Source organism: Malaclemys terrapin, chromosome 8, assembly GCF_027887155.1.
Source record: "Malaclemys terrapin pileata isolate rMalTer1 chromosome 8, rMalTer1.hap1, whole genome shotgun sequence".
Classification (NCBI taxonomy): Eukaryota; Metazoa; Chordata; order Testudines; family Emydidae; genus Malaclemys; species Malaclemys terrapin.
Window position 1 is genome coordinate 109380613 of NC_071512.1, and position 16833 is coordinate 109397445.

Genomic DNA, 16833 nt, shown 5'->3' on the forward strand with positions numbered 1-16833 from the left:
AGGCCCATTCTGCCAGTGGGGGGCATGTTGGATGGGAAGGGGCTTGCAGAGACTCTCGGGGCCCTCTGCTTCCTGTTGTCCTGCACTGCGGGCACCACCTGGCCTCCTGGCAGCGCCCCACGCGCCTTCCCCACACCTGGGGCCTGCTGGAGGTGCTGAGCCTGCAGAGCCATGGGGGTCTGGGCTCCCCTCCATGTCCTGCGTGGCAGCCTGCTGAGGGTCTGGGCTCCCCTCCATGTCCTGCGTGGCAGCCTGTAGCTTCCCGTGCCGTTCCCAGCAGGGCCGCCGGGGGGCAGGAGAGCCGTTCCCAGCAGGGCCGCCGGGGGGCAGGAGAGCCGTTCCCAGCAGGGCCGCCGGGGGGCAGGAGAGCCGTTCCCAGCAGGGCCGCCGGCGTGGGGGGCAGGAGAGCCGTTCCCAGCTCTGCCGCGCGGTACAGGCGGCAGCATCTGAGGGTGCCAGGGAGCGCTGCTGAGCAGGACCCCTCGTGGCTCTGTGGAGGACGGCGTCTCCGGGGGGGGTGCTCTGCCTACCCCGGACAGCGCTCACCTGCAGTGCACCGTGATGGGCCCATCCTGGCCAAACTGCTCCTTGGTTTTGTGCACCTGCCCGATGAAGTCGATGAAGCCCTCGCCGGTCTTCGGCACTCCCTGCTCGGGCCAGTCCGTGAACTGGAATTGGCGGATGGTCCGCGACTGCCCATCCTGCGGGGAAGGAGACGTCTGTCTGGGCCCTGCTCACGCGCCAGCCCGCACAGGCCCAGGGGTGGGTTCCGGCTCCTCACAGCCCCAGGGGTGGGTTCCCGGGCCGGGGACGGGCTGTGCCTCACGGGAGCCGGGCTCTGAAGAGCCTCAGGGGTGGGTTCCCGGTCCGGGGACAGGCTCCGCACAGCCCCAGGGGTGGGTTCCCGGGCCGAGCTCTGCACAGCCCCAGGGGTGGGTTCCCGGGCTGGGCTCTGCACAGCCCCAGGGGTGGGTTCCCGGAACGGGGCTGGGCCAGGTTGTGCCTCGCAGGGGCCAGGCTCTGCAGACCTGGACCAGGCCTGGGCGTGGGATAGGCGACCTGGGATTGAGTCTGGGCAGGTTTCGTTCCCCTCCCCCCCGGCTGCGCCTGCCTGACCCGTGTAACCGAGTGCTGCCCAGCGGCACACCAGGGAGAAGGGGGCACGGCAGGTCTCCACTGGCTCAGTGCTGGGATGCCCAGCCAAGGCTGACTCAGGTGAAGGTGCAGCCCCCGCCCAGGAGTCTGGCTGCCTCTGTCACTGCTGGGGCGCTGGGAAGGGGCCAGGCCGCCGGCTCCTGCCCCTGGAGACGAGAACAGCCCTGGGAGCGACAGCCTGCTGGGGCTCGAGGGGATCCCAGCCCGTCACTGTCCGGCCCCATGGGAGGGACCCGCCCGAGAGCACCGCCAGCCCCACTCACCCTGGCGTCGGTGACCTTGAACTCACGGAGGATGTACTGGGGCATGTTGTACTCTGCCATAGGGTCCACCACAAAGTACTGGTAGCGGGCCGAGCGCTCCGCTGGCCAGTACTGGTGGCACTTTTCCTGCAGGCAAGAGGAGACGCGTGAAGCAGCAAAGCCGGGTCTTCGCCCAGGGGGCCTGTGTCTCCCCAGCCCTGCCCCCTCCCCAATCCCCCCCACAAGACATTCTCCAGGGCGAGGTCCCCTTCCCCACCCCCTCCCGGTCACTGCCAGTTACGGACAGGTAATTCTAAACCCTGCGGGATCTGGGCCTGGAATGGGGCACAGTTCCCAAGGCCAATGAGGGCAGCTGGCCTGGCGAGGGGCTGGGCCACCCCCCTGTGCAGCGGGGAGTGTGCCCGGGATGCCCTTGCTAACCCGCTGTCTGCCAACCCCCAGAGCAGCACCAGCCTGTCAGACCGGCCGGCGCAGCCTGGGCCCCACCTGGGACAGGCCTGGCCCTGCAGGAGTCACGGCTGTAACAGCAGTGGTCGGGGACAGAGAACCGTGTCCTCATTGGGTATCTCCACCCCTCGGGCAGGGACCCCTCGGACTGCTCCCAGAGCTGCTGGGCCCTGGCTAGCCTTGCCCTCCGGGACCCTAGCGCGGAGCCAGCCAGGCTGGGATGCTCCGAGTGCTGCTGAGTGCACGGCCCCGCAGTAACAGCTCAGGGACGGGTCAGGAAACGGCCCAGGTCACTGGCAGCATGGCTCTTCCATGGGCCTCCACAGTCTCCCCTTCCCCAGCCCGCCCCCACCCCTCAGCCCTTTCCCCGGCCCACACCTCCACCCAGCCCTTCTCTGGCCCGCCCCCCAGCCCACACCTCCATCCAGCCCTTCCCCGCCCCCCCGCCAGCCCTTTCCCGGCCCAGCCCCCACCCCCCAGCTCTTCCCCGGCCCACGCCTCCACCCAGCCCTTCCCCGGCCCACGCCCCAGCCCTTCCCCGCCCCCCGCCAGCCCTTTCCCAGCCCTTCCCCGGCCCACACCTCCCACCAGCCCTTCCCCGGCCCACGCCTCCACCCAGCCCTTCCCCGGCCCACGCCTCCCACCAGCCCTTCCCCGGTCCACGCCTCCCACCAGCCCTTCCCCGCCCCCCACAGCCCTTTCCCTGGCCCGGCCCCCCAAAGCCCTTCCCCGGCCCACGCCTCCACCCAGCCCTTCCCTGGCCCACCCCCCAGCCCACGCCTCCCCCCAGCCCTTTCCCGGCCCAGCCCCCACCCCCCAGCCCTTCCCCAGCCCGCCCCCACCCCTCAGCCCTTTCCCCGGCCCACGCCTCCACCCAGCCCTTCCCCGGCCCACGCCCCAGCCCTTCCCCGCCCCCCGCCAGCCCTTTCCCAGCCCTTCCCCGGCCCACACCTCCCACCAGCCCTTCCCCGGCCCACGCCTCCACCCAGCCCTTCCCCGGCCCACGCCTCCCACCAGCCCTTCCCCGGCCCACACCTCCATCCAGCCCTTCCCCGCCCCCCAAAGCCCTTCCCCGGCCCACACCTCCACCCAGCCCTTCCCTGGCCCACCCCCCAGCCCACGCCTCCCCCCAGCCCTTTCCCGGCCCAGCCCCCACCCCCCAGCCCACGCCTCCACCCAGCCCTTCCCCGGCCCACGCCCCAGCCCTTCCCCGCCCCCCGCCAGCCCTTTCCCAGCCCTTCCCCGGCCCACGCCTCCACCCAGCCCTTCTCCTGCCCATGCCTCCACCCAGCCCTTCCCCGGCCCACGCCTCCACCCAGCCCTTCCCCGGCCCACGCCTCCACCCAGCCCTTCCCCGGCCCACGCCTCCACCCAGCCCTTCCCCGGCCCAGCCCCCCAAAGCCCTTACCCGGCCCATCTCGCGGAGCTTGGTCAGCATCACCACGATGGTGGAGTTGTGCTCCCAGAGCATGCGCCAGAAATCCTCCGTGGTCTCTGCCAGGGGCCCCTGCGTGGCAATGTAGGCTTTCTGCTGCCTGCAACACACACAAGCCACCCTCAGAACAGCCGGCGAGGTGTCCCCATGCAGCCCACACCCACTCGAGGGGCTCGGGCACCCGTCCCGCATGGGGCAAAGCGCTGGGCCCTGAGCATTCACCGAGCTGGGCACGGGGCTCTGCGGCAGCTGGGAGGAGGGACTGGCAGCTGGATCAGTGACCAATGCGGGGGGCAAGAGGGCTGGTTGGAGAGTGTTGCTGTGGGCAGTGCCCACGGGCAGGGGGTGAGCATGCTGGATGCGGCTCTGTGTGCTGGACTCTGGGGGTCGGGGCGGGAGGAGTCCCTGAGCCACCAAGAACCCATTGTCCCCTTGACAACCACCCTTTGCACACTGCTCCTCCGCTGCACAAAGCCCCATCTCCGGCGTCCCTGGGGCGCTGCACGGCCACGCCTGGGCTCGGCTGCTGATTCTGCCACCAACGGCATCGGCATCCAGCCTCCCTACCCCTGCAGCTGGGCACTGACCCCAGAGACGCCCCTCGATCGCCCCAGGAAGCTCGAGTCAGCTCACACGGGTCACGCAGGCCGGCTGCTGAGGCCTGGATTGCGCGTCGTTGGTACAGTGGGTAATGAACAAAGGCTGTTCCCCAGCTGCACCGCCGGCCAAAGCAGCCAGGCCAAGGGTGTGCGCTGGGACCTGGGGCGGGCAGGCCCTGCTCCCGCGTCCTGCAGGTGCTTCCGGACCCGTGGACAGGCTCCTGCCCTAACGCGGGTCCGGCCGTCACATTCAGACTTCGCCACAAGGGAAGCAGCGGGGCAGGTGCAGGCGCTGCTCTCTGGTGGCACTACATGGGCCAGGATAACCCCAGCAGTCGCGGTGCCCCATGCTCGGTGAGCGCAGGGGAAATGCACAGCAATCAGCAAGACAGAGGAGACTCCTGAGTCGTGGGCATCAGTAACGAGGAGCCGTTCATGTTTCCACCACTAAGGGGCGCTGGAGATCTCAGAATAGGGGCCCGTGGCACTTACCATCATCAAATCTCTTTATCATTTAATCTCCCCATCGGTGCTAAAAATGAATGACTCTGTTGTACAGAGACGGATGCTGCTTCCGGGGGGTTTATACGACACCATCACCATGAAGAGTAAGGGGGCAGGAAGAAACACAAGAGCTAATAAAGATGCAGCTTTAGCCATGCCCACAGGAGCTGGGGCCAATTGATCTCGTTAGATCAACTGCAGAAAGATTGCTCTGTTCGGAGGAATGGGCACGAGAGATAACGGAGCCCTTCAGGGAGCGATAGGTCGGCCATGACATGGTATCGCCTGCTGCGCTGGCAGCCACGCAACGAACAGCATCGCTCGCCAGGCAGCGCGGGCCGCCGGGGACCCCGCACACCGAGGCTTGGCGCTGGAAAGCAGCCAAGGGCACAGTCCCCCCAGTTAGCCCCATACGTGGCCTGTGTGGCGGAGTGTGGGGGACTCAGGGCCCTGCACCCCCGGCTTCCTGCAATTCACCGTGACTCTCAGCCGGCCAGTAAAGCAGAAGGTTTATTGGATAACAGGAACACAGTCTACAGCAGAGCTCGTAGATACAACCAGGACCCCTCAATCAAGTCCTCTTGGGGAGTGCAGGGAGCTTAGACCCCAGCTTGGGTTCCCTGCGTTGCACCTCCCAGCCCCAAAACTGAAAACTCCCCAAAATCACTCCAGCAGCTCTCTCCCCCCTCCCCTCTGCTCCTCCTCTCCTTTCAGTCTCCCAGGCAGAAGGTGTCACTTCCCCCACCCCCCTTCCTGGCTCAGGTTACAGCTCAGGTATCTCAATGTAACTCCCAGGCTACATTCCCAGGTCAAATCCGCCCCGCTCCCTGCTCCGTCACAGCCTGGTTTGGGAGCTGGCGTTTGCACTGGTGCCAGGGCACGAGAGAGAGAGAGGAGGCCAGCTCTGCCCGCTGTCACCTGGCTCCATGCAGCTCCAAGTGGCCTGTCCTCACCCACACAGCACTCTAGGGCTGACTGTATTCACTGCCCTCTGGCCTACTCTGCCCAAGAGCCCCAGTCTGTTCTCTGGCCAGCAGTGCTGGGAGCACACTGACCCCACCTGCCCACGCCCTGAGAGCAGTGCCTGGGCTGGGATCCCCGGGCCCTGGCATGCTACGTGGCAGGCTCTCACGCATTCCCACTCCTGCAGCGTCTGTGGCTCCGTCCTCGAGCAGGGGGGACCCCAGGCGGAACCTGCTGGCCCAGTTCCTGGTGGGCGAGTGGCACGTTCGTTTGTGCTGAATGCCAAGGGAAAGGGTCGGGGGAGGCTTTGTGCCGGGGCTGGTGGCTGGGCGAGGCTGATCCTCCGTGCGTCTGGCACAGCTGCTGCCCTGCCCTCACAGTGCTCAAAAGCCGGGAACACGCTGCACGGAACCACGGGAACGTGTCACGCGGGACACCGACCGCCTGCTCATGCTCCGGACAGAGCGTCCCTGAGAGCAGGCGGCTGCACGGGTCTCCCTGGTGCCTGGCTCCAGCCCGTCCCGTCCCGAGCTTCCGCCCGAGACCTCCCCTGCAGCCAAGCGGCCCCTTCTCCGGCTACTGCAGCACTTTAAACTGGGCTTCCCGGGAGGGCAGATACAGAGCGGGGGGCTCTCAGCAGAGGGGCCCGTGTGGAGCATTTATAGAGGATGGGAACAGTTATCCCAGGAAGTGCTTGTCAGCACGGGGCGAAGAGCGCACACGTTGGGAGCTAGTCAAGGGGAGCTCTGGCTAACGCTTGTTTGTCATGCGGTACCTGACCCCAGCCAGGATCCCGACACAATGAAGAGAAACAGGATTGGACTCAAATCCAACCCACTCCATTTCCATCCAGCGCCAGGAGGCAATGCCTGGCAGACGGCCAGCGCCCGCAATGGCCAGTCCCAGCTGCTCCTAGGCATGAGGGGATGGGCCCATGCATCCCGGTGACTCTTACCTGTAGCCATCTATGAAGCTGGCATTGATGTAATCGGAGCCCTCGACCCCACGGATGGGCTGCAGGCAGACTCTGGTCAGCTCGTACGGCATGATGTTCACCAGACGATTCTTAAATTTGTTGCATGGAAGGTTGGCACTGATGAACCGCGAGGTATGTGCTTTGGAGTTGGCCAGGAGCTTGAAGGAGAGGAGGAGGGTCAGGAGTACGCGGGAGCCTGGGGGTTTAGTCACGCCTGCATGAACAGCCGCACGAGCAGAGCAGTCGGGAGTGGGCGAGGGGGGGCGGGAGGGAGTCATAGAATCATAGAATATCAGGGTTGGAAGGGACCTCAGGAGGTCATCTAGTCCAACCCCCTGCTCAAAGCAGGACCAATTCCCAACTAAATCATCCCAGCCAGGGCTTTGTCAAGCCGGGCCTTAAAAACCTTTAAGGAAGGAGATTCCATCACCTCCCTAGGGAACCCATTCTAGTGCTTCACCACCCTCCTAGTGAAATAGTGTTTCCTAATATTCAACCTAGACCTCCCCCACTGCAACTTGAGACCATTGCTCCTTGTTCTGTCATCTGGTACCACTGAGAACAGCCGAGCTCCATCCTCTACGGAACCCCCTTCAGGTAGTTGAAAGCAGCTATCAAATCCCGCCTCACTCTTCTCTTCTGCAGACTAAATAACCCCAGTTCCATCAGCCTCTCCTCATAAGTCATGTGCTCCAGCCCCCTAATCATTTTCATTGCCCTCCGCTGGACTCTCTCCAATTTGTTCACATCCCTTCTGTAGTGGGGGCCCCAAAACTGTATGCAGTACTCCAGGTGAGGCCTCACCAGTGCTGAATAGAGGGGAATGATCATGTCCCTCGATCTGCTGGCAATGCCCCTACTAATGCAGCCCAAAATGCCGTTAGCCTTCTTGGCAACAAGGGCACACTGCCGACTCATATCCAGCTTCTCATTCACTGTAATCCCCAGGTCCTTTTCTGCAGAACTGCTCCTTAGCCAGTTGGTCCCTGGTCTGTAGCAGTGCATGGGATTCTTCCGTCCTAAGTGCAGGATTCTGCACTTGTCCTTGTTGAAGACATTGGACAGCAACCCCTGCTTATTGGCTCAGAGAAGTCTGAGCTAATGCCCAAGGTGTTGTCGGTAGCTTTGGTGACTGTAGGACGAAGCTGCTTTGCCTTTCCCCGTGTTCAGAGAAGTCAATGTTTGGCCTCCCCAGCCCCGTTTGCACTTGGAGGAGATTCCCAGGGCGAAGCAGAACTCCAGCAGCTCGTCTCACGGCCTCCACGGTTGGCTGCTTCCCTGCATAACCTGTATTCCCCTGCATGCGTCTGCTGGACTAATGCCCATCAGAGGAGCACATGGGCGCTTAGCAGAGCTGGTCTCCATCTCCACGGCTGTAATAAATATCTGTGCTAGGCAGTCACACACACATGCATGTGCACACAGACACACAGTGCCAACACACACAGACGTAGTGCCAACACACACACAGACACGCACACAGGCAGTGCCAACACATACACACACCCAGTGCCAACACACACACACACGCATGCACAAGCACGCAGTGCCAACACAACACAGACATGCAGTACCAACACACAGACACACACACACAGGCAGTGCTAACACATATACATGCATGCAAACACACACACACACACACGCAGTGCCAACACGCACACTCTCAGCAGCAGGTGGGCTGTTTTTTAAAACCCTACTCCTGGGTTCCTTCAGATACTGCTGTCCCCACAGCCTGCCACCCTAACTGGAGGTTAAATGATAACCGAGCTCAGCGGCACGAGGATGGGACTATAAACAGCTCTGATATTTACACTGGAGCCGTTTCCAGACAAGTTGTTCACAGTCACATCAATTATCCCAAACACACAATCTGCATCTGGTTTCGGAGGCAGCTCCAGCCGCACTGTGAACCAAGAGCAGAACGTGCTGCTGAGACTCTCGCATCTGCCTTCGAGATCCTCCCTGCCAAGCCGGGGAGGAAGTGTGGGCACACAAACTCCACGATTCAAATGGATTTTAATAGCTGCTCCCTGGCTTGGAAATGAACAGAAGAACCATTAAACCCAGCCCAATCGGTCTCCCTCCCTCCAGGCCCAGCGCTAGCGCCTCAGCTGCTGGCGGCTCTCGGGGGTGTGGGACGGACGGGAGCCCAGCACTAACAGGGCCCAAGCCAGGGGATTTCAGGGGGCATGGACGCGTGCTCGCTTACCTTGAATTCCAGCTCCATTGCAGTGACGCTCTCACCCGGGGGCACCTGGCTCAGCTTCTGGAGGTGAGCAAAGAGGTTGCGGGCGGGCACTTCGGTGTTGCCGCAGGTGGCTGCCTCCAGCAAGGACTCATGGATGAAGATGTATTGGTCCTCGGTCTGCACCATGTAGTTACGCTGAGATCTCATGCACGTCACGTGGCCATAGATGTCGACCGTCTTCTCATGCTTCATCCTCTCCAGCATGGCGTCGATGACAATGAAGCAGCCCGTCCTGCCCACGCCGGCGCTGCAGGAGCACAGCACGGTGCAGGAGTTAGCACTATGCTCAGTCGTCTCTCAGTGCTGCCCCACCGGCACCTTTCCCTCCAGGGAGCAGCCAGCAGAGACGCCTCGAGGGTTTAAATGTCAGGCGGGGGAGTCAGGAGCCCTGGATTCTAATCCCGGCCACGACTCCAAGTCCCTGCACGGGCCAGGGCAAGGCCTTTCCCTCATCTGTGTCTACACTTCCCCCTCCGCACAACAAGACTCCGGCCAGGGCAGAGAAGGGGGTTGTGCACTTTTGTACTTAATACTCTGCACCTGGGCTCAGAACACACCTGGCTGTCTCGCCGCTGCGTGCGGAAGAGCAAGAGCATTAGCCAATGGCGATCTCTGCTGGGCTCACCCTGCAGGCAGCAGCCATGGGCCCTGACACAGGAACACAAGGCAGAGATACGGAGCCAGGGCACCTCCTTGCTATCATCCAAGTCAGACCTGTAACTGGGTTTTAATGTGGCGTGTTTGGGTTTTAACTATACCCCCCTCTGAAACTCGGCACGAAGGAAGAGCATTAAATACTGTCTCCAAGGCGTTTGCAAGTGAGCAGCGATGGAGTGGTTTGCTCAGGGATAGTCCCTACTCTGCTGGGGGAGATAAATCTCGGGCCAGAGAAGATGCTGATTCTTAGTGGACTAACAGTTTCAGCAAATACAGCCCTTCTCACCCCTCCCGGAGAGCGACAATAAATGCCCGGTGCGGGGGCATGTGCATCCGTGCATGGAATCCCCTGGCCGGGCAGCTCTGAGCATGCTGCAATTCTCAACGGTGTTTGCTGCTGCTCAGAGAACTGTGGCTTTGCAGTTCTGATCAGAGATGTGCAGAAGCACCGTTTCGTCTGACAGTGGCGCCACACTGCAAACTCCACCAGTAGCGAAGACGCTGGCCCGGGAGGTCCCCAGGGGAGGCACTCCCCTCACCCCGGCCCAGGCTGCAGTGAGAGCAGGAATAAGCCAAACCTGTTCTATTTCAGCAGCTCAAGTGTCCCATGCCCCCCTGCAGCCTTTAGAACACAGCAGCTCCTCCCGCAAGGACTCTTACCTGCAATGGACAACCATGGGCCCAGCGTCAAGGGGGTTACAGGCTTTGACCCGGCGCAGGAAGGCGAGGATGGGGGTGGGGTACTCCGGCACCCCATGGTCCGGCCACGCCATGAACTGGAACTGGCGTAACTCTCGCTTCTCGCTGGAGCCGTTCTGCCAAGGAACCCAAAGAGACGTGCCGGGGCTGAGAACGAGCCGGGCTCTGGGGGACTCGGCCGTGTGCGTCACCGTGGGCGTTCAACACCCGCACAAACGGGCACAAATACCCCCTCTTGTGAGCCCCACTCAGCACCGGGACCCCAGCCACGCCCCTGAGCCCGGGGGAGGAGGCAGGAGGACGGCCCCCTGAGCACAGACAGCTGATCTGGGGAAAGCGCCGTGTGCGCTGTATGGATCTGGATCAGACTGAGGAGAAGGTGAACAGTTCTCGGCACCGCACAAGGATGGGCCAGGTGGGTAAACTGAGACCCAAAGGGGGGGACCTTCCCTGCTCCAATCGCTCCACTGATACCTGGTGCCTTGAGGACGGTTAAGCATGGGGACAGTGGGAGCTGGAGGCTCGCAGGTGGGGTAATCTGGCCTGCGATGGACCAAGCGCACACGCAGTTCCCTGGGGAGCCAGCTGGGCAGCCAAAGGTGGAGAGCAACCCCCCTGCCCTCCTGCCTGGGGGAGTGAGCAAGCCCCCTTTGTAGCAGTGCCGTCAGCCTCTGCCTGGGGACCCTCCACCTGCTGAGTGCAGGGTCCCTGCAGGAGCCAGACTCAGCCTGGCGCTGCGGGCGCTTCGCTGCTGTGTGCTGAACACGGGGGTTTCCGCGGGCATGGCTAAGGAATGCAGCAGGCTGGAGAGGAGCAGCTGGCGTGGCGAGCAGCTCCATGCTCTGCCCGGTGGAGAGAAGCACAGGGCTAGCATACCCCATGGTGTCCTGGCCAAAATCCTGCGTAGGCTGGGCGTGAGCCCTGTGGGCGCGATCCAGTCACTGCCCAAACAGCCCAGCGGTGTGATCAGCCAGGGGCTGCACGTGGGCTTCTGTGGGGCTGGCTATCCCCAGGGCCAGGCGTGCAGGGCACAGCCACAGCCCACCCATTACCTTGTAGAGTGCAAACGTCCGGACGGTGTAGGTAGCCAGCTCGACGGTGTCCAGCAGGGTCACCTGAATCAGCCCGTAGGTCTCTGTGCCCCGGCCTGGCCAGTACTGGTCACACTTCACCTGCAGCATGACACAAAAGGGTGGGTCACGGCTTGGCCAGGGCTCTTGCAGGAGGCCCGGGTCGGGGCTGAACAGCCCTCCCTGAATGTAACATGCAGTTTGCGGTGTGGGGAACCCAAAGCGCCCTGAGACGCGCTGTTCTGGGCCCCTCCACTGCAGCTCTGAATCCTCGCAGCGCCGGCACACGCTCCCCTGGGCCCACATTCAAAGGGGTTTGCTTTGGGAAGAGCTCGCTGGTGCAGGAATGATCGGGGTGGCCAGGTGGCTGGGGCACAGAATGCAGGGACAGCAGCAAGGAAGCGAACGAGTGCAGAGAAGAGGCACTGATGCAAAGAGCAATTTCTCTCCCCTATAATTTCCTGTTCTCTACCTGCTCTTTGGGAAGATTGGGGTCTGCAGAGGAGCACGTTCGCTGCCTCCCCATCTGCGGGCACCTGCCCAGAACCTATAATCCTCTGCTCCACTGTGGCACTGGCATGATCGGGGGCCGCCAGCCCTGCCCCACGGGGACGCTGCAGGCGCGGAGCTGGGCCCCGCAGGGCATCACTAACTTGGGCTTGGAAGCAATTTTCTGTGCTAACCAGCCAAGTGTCAGGAGGCGAGGAGAGAGACGGGAGAGTCTGCCCTTGAAAGGGCGGCGGGGGTGAGAGAGAGAGACAGCCAGTGACCCAGCAATCTGCAGCCAGCCCAGGGGCCTTTTCCCCCACGCTGGGAGGGAAGAAACAGGAGCCTCCTGCGGCTCTGAGGCCAGACTCGGGGTGAGCGCCCAGCCCTCCAGCAGCTCCGCAGCCTGCTCCCTCAGGTGCCCCCACGCAGTATCGCTGGCCCCACCTTTGGTAGGTGGCGAGGCCCCATGGGAATGACAGGTCCCAGCATGCAGCGCTCTACACCCGGCTACTGTGCGTGCTAGGCCTGGTGCTCTCTGCACTGCAGGGAAGGCTGCCACGGGCACCAGGCCGGGAGCAGCCCATGGGGGGCTCGTAGGGGGCCCAGACAACCCTCGGTTTGGCACTCGGTCCTTTCGAATCGGCCTCGCCCCTCTCCAGTGTGGGGGCCTCAAAGGCCACCCTGCCGCAGACGCAGACTCCCGCTCAAACCCCGCGGCCGGAGCACGTTTCCCACTGCGACTGCCAGGAGGAGAGATGGGGCACATCCTGGGAAAGCTGCCCCCCTGCAATCAGCCTAGAGCCCAGCCTCCTCCTCCACAGCCCTAGCACGGCCGAACATCGGCCTCTGACCGTGGCCCTCGTGGCTCCAGCCACCGCTCGCGGCCCCTTGGCCTGCGCTCGCGGCCCCAGCCGCCGCGCGGCCCCTCGGCCTGCGCTCGCGGCCCCAGCCGCCGCGCGGCTCCTCAGCCTGCGCTCGCGGGTCCTCGGTCTCAGAGACGCATCGGGGGCTGAGTGCTGCTTCCCACAGGCTATGCTATGGCCCAGCACAGCACAGCAGGGCCTGCCCGAGTCTCGGGGCCACCTTATGCATACAGCCCAGTTTCTCTTCTGACCCCTCAATCCTCCTGTCTGAGCTGCGTCTCCTCCTCCCTGAAACGCAATGGCAGGTCCTACGGATGGCCTATTGGTTAGTCTGCCTCTTGGCTCCCCTCCCCCCATCTCACCTGCCCGGGGCGTCGGCTCCCCCCACATCTCACCTGCCCGGGGCGTCGGCTCCCCCCCCCACCCCATCTCACCTGCCTGGGGCGTCCGCTCCCCTCCCCCCCGCACTTGGCTATTCAAATGGTTTGGTTTTTAGAAGCTGCCTCCTGTTCTTGATTGTCTCCAAACCTTGGCTCCTATTAATTCTGCACACGACTCCAACGCCCAGCCGAGCCCAGCCGCCGAAGCTGCCTGGCCAAGAGGAACTTCATTCCCACCCCTGGGAGCTGTCTGGGACCCAGATGCCCGCCCTAGGAGAGGGGAATGAATGGGAGCTCACCGGGGCTTGTCTTACGTAATCATTAGCTGCGTGTTCACAAGGGGGACAGGAGGAATTAGAATCAATGGAACGGCACCGTAAGCTGGGTGAGCTTTGGGACAGGCGAAAGGACAGCGGGATGGCACCGGGGATGTGGCCATCCTGCCTCTTGCAGTTCAACTGACCCGCTTCTGTCTCTGGTGAGGTCCTGACACTGGGGCTTGTCGCTGCCCTGATCTCCCCCAAGCCTGCACTGCCCCCGAAAAGAAGATGAAGCAGGGGCTGCATGCCTAGAGAGTGGGAGCTGAGATTCCAGCCTCTCTCAGGATGCCCTGGTGTAGAGTGCAGAGACCCGGGCTGCACGTACATCTGAGTGTGCGAATCTCTGTCCTTCGCTGGGCACGGAGCAGATCCCCCCAGAGAGTGTGCAGAGAGACCCGGGCTACACGTACATCTGAGTGTGCGAATCTCTCTCCCTCGCTGGGCATGGAGCAGATTCCCCCAGAGAGTGTGCGGAGAGACCCGGGCTGCACGTACATCCGAGTATGCGAATCTCTCTCCCTCGCTGGGCATGGAGCAGATCCCCGGTGGAGAGTGTGCAGAGAGACCCGGGCTGCACGTACATCTGAGTGTGCAAATCTCTCTCCCTCGCTGGGCACGGAGCAGATCCCCGGTGGAGAGTGTGCAGAGAGACCCGGGCTGCGCGTACATCTGAGTGTGCGAATCTCTCTCCCTCGCTGGGCACGGAGCACATCCCCAGTGGAGAGTGTGCGGAGAGACCCAGGCTGCGCGTACATCTGAGCGTGTGTATCTCCCCATCGCTGGGCATGGAGCAGAACGTTGTTTTACAGTGCCTGGCTGCAGAACGAACGCTGAGGTCACGGCTAAACTGATCCAATCCTTGCGGATCAGTGGCAGCTGCATCCGGCCCAGAGCCGCTCCAGGAGGAAGCAAACCCTGGCTAATCTGAGCAAGATTCTCAGCGTCTCTAGAGTGTAAAGGTCAGGGCCAGAGATCTGCTGCCCGCCCTCCCCACCAGCCTGTGGTCTCTCTCTTCCCCGACACGTGGGAACCACAGAGCTGGCATTGCACAAACACAAACCCAACTTTCGAAGCATCCTGTGTCGGGCTCCTAGCAGCGCTGGGGCTGGTAATTGAAAATTATTTATTCATGACCAGATAAGAGTCAGTCACATTTTCTGCCAAATTTACCCATAATGTTTATGCCCCATTTTCAAGCTCTGTAAATTTTATGCGGAAGCCGATGCGCTGTGGCACTAAAGCCGATAAGAGACGGTTTCTTCTGGCAGCGCTCGCTTCTCATTAAGGCGAGGAACACACTAATGTCCCAAACAGACATTTACTGCCAGCTTTGCTGAGTGGCCCCTCCTGCCTCGGGGAGCCCAATGGCCACGTCTGCCTGCAGAGCAAGGGTTGCTGGTGAGCAGTGCATTGGGCCTCCCCTCCCCTCCCTGCTCCGGTGCCACTGTCGGCAAAGTGGGAGGGGGAGCCGCACAGCAGGCGTGGCCTCCCGGGTGGGCTCTCCGGCAGGAGCCAGCGCTGACACCTTCCCACAGTCGGCTCAGCACCTTGGGAAAGCGAAGTGTTTCTAACCACCACCAAACGATTCGGAAACTGACTGTAAAGCTTTGAAGGCAGTTAAATTGCCCAAGCCAGACTCTTCGGTCCTTTATGCGGCTCTCGCTTTGTGCGAACATGAAAAGGGAGGATGATTTGGACCATCAAGCAGGCTCAGATTGCCGACATAAAAGCTGATGTTCTTTAAAGATTTTTTTCTGCAGCTTGTGCCCCCCTTCCCAGAGCCCAGGAGCCCTTTAAAGCACTGTCACCCCACAGGGCTGCGAAGCTGCGGCTGGCCTCGGGTCAGCTTATCTCCACCCGGCATTACCGGCGGGACGTGCGGCTCTCGGCTCAGAAATCAGGCAGAGCCCGCTCCGCATCACACGCCGGCTCCACAGCCTCCGAGCCTGGCCCACAGGCTACACAGCCGTAGCCGCGTTCTTGTGCTGAGCCGCCAGAGCCGCTGGCCAATGGGGCGCTTGAGAGGGGGGCCAGCTGGAAAAGGCTTTTCCAGGACAAACCCCTGACATTGCCGCGTCTGTCCTGGTGCGACATCAAGAGGCAATGGTGGTGTCGGGTCCAGAGCACTTTGTAATGCATAAACTAGTCTTGTGGCACAAGGACTGGCCCCAGCAAAACTGGGGCTGTCCCACAGAAATCCCGGGGGGGACGGGACGGGACACAGTGGTTAGCGGTGCCTAGCAAAGGGAACCAGCTGGGTGAGGCTGTCCAGGCTCCCAGCGGAGTCCAGGAAGAGCGCCAGGCAAGCACTAAACCCCCAGTGTCTGTTTCTGAAGGCAATGGGGCAGGACAGGGAGAGCGAGACGGAGAGGACAAAGGAACAGGCTGAATGGGAGCAACTGAATCCCAAATCGCGGGGGACGGGAGGTCTCTCGCCAGGGAACACTGGGAAAGGAAATGCAATCCAGAGAATCTTCATGGAAAAGCGATTCCTCGACCCCCATCCCTCTGCCAGCCTCCCCTCCCACTCCCTCCCGCATGCCCTGTTCCCTTCTCTCCCAGAGATGCCGGGTCAGCAGGGAAGTACCAGGCCTCCTGTCCAGCACAGGGCTGCAGTAGGGTACTCATAGTACCGCTGTGGGTAACCGGTTTCAGGCCGACCCCAATACTTTCCCCACTTCCTCCTCGGATTCTGTCTCTCTGGGCAGGGCCACGTGCTGGGGATGATGGGAAGGGCTGTCTCTGGCTGGCTGGCTGGTCTCTTGTGGTGTGAGGGGCACGGCGGCATGGATGGCGCCCGGGGCTCCCTGCTCATTTTGTCCCTGCTCCAGTAGCTGACGTCGCACATGCCCAGCCCAGGGCCTGCCCAGTGCACTGCCTCCAGGCCGGTGTGTATGTTAGGGGGAGATAATGCACGTCTCAGTAGCAGGGAAGCAGGAGGCAGACAGGTGCTGGCAGGGTCCAGAGACACCCATTATCATAGAGAAGCATGCACCCTGCAATGGCTTGTGATAAGTAGCCAGCCTACAAGTGACGTGACAGTGATTTATTTGGCTTTTTCTCACACCTCAAAGGTAAATTAAAAAAAAAAAGTTTAAAGGGCCACTCAGGTGTTTTTAGCCACTGGCCCCTGCTCACAGGGGCCCTTAGCCGCTGCAGCTCCTTCTCCTCTCAGGAGGCACCTCTGCCCATTCAGCAAGCGCTGGAGCCGGAGCACAAACCCCAGGGCTCCATTTTGTTTGCTTCCCTCGGTGTGCGCAGTCCTGGGGGGCTCAGCCAGTGTCCGGCAGAGCGTTGGGGCAGGTGCTGTAGGGCCAGCAGGGGACACGAAGCTGCACCCGTGTGCGCGTCTGTCTCTAGCGAGGGACTGGCCATTGCCCGGGGAGGAGTTGGCCTGATCTCAGCAGCCGGGGGAAGCCTGAAGCCAGGCCTGCTTGGGCCCCGGGGGAAACTAAGTTTGTTTGGCAGCCTCTGGGCCCCTCCCTGAGAGGCGCTCCCACCCCAGCCGTGTCGTGCGCAGGGGCTTCCCACCCCACCATCGGGACGGGGAGAGCGCTACAGAACTTGGCTTTTAGCTGAGCCCAAAGCCCTGGCTCTCCCCTCCTGCAGCCCCAGCTCACAGCCTGAGCACTGGCCCGCTGCCTGCGGTTGGCGTGGCAACGGTGAAATACTGGGAGAAAACGAAGTCAGGGGAGAGATGGTCAGGGCGGCCACAAACCCATCTCCAAAGGAGGCCCCTGTTCCTTCCTTCCCGGCTCCGCA

The 16833-nt window shown here is 62.4% G+C and overlaps 1 protein-coding gene across 5 annotated transcripts in view; it reads right to left on the reverse strand.

Moving 5' to 3' along the window:
• The window catches only part of PTPRF (protein tyrosine phosphatase receptor type F), a 570835-nt gene that overhangs the window by 3053 nt on the left and 550949 nt on the right, over nt 1-16833 (reverse strand). For all 5 annotated transcript variants that reach the window (XM_054037699.1, XM_054037700.1, XM_054037697.1 and 2 more), the window contains 7 exons: nt 11002-11121; nt 9911-10065; nt 8555-8840; nt 6322-6500; nt 3274-3400; nt 1419-1544; nt 547-701 (listed from right to left, as the gene is read on the reverse strand). In XM_054037699.1, coding sequence (XP_053893674.1) covers nt 547-701; nt 1419-1544; nt 3274-3400; nt 6322-6500; nt 8555-8840; nt 9911-10065; nt 11002-11121 — 1148 coding nt within the window. The remainder of the gene's footprint in view (nt 1-546; nt 702-1418; nt 1545-3273; nt 3401-6321; nt 6501-8554; nt 8841-9910; nt 10066-11001; nt 11122-16833) is intronic.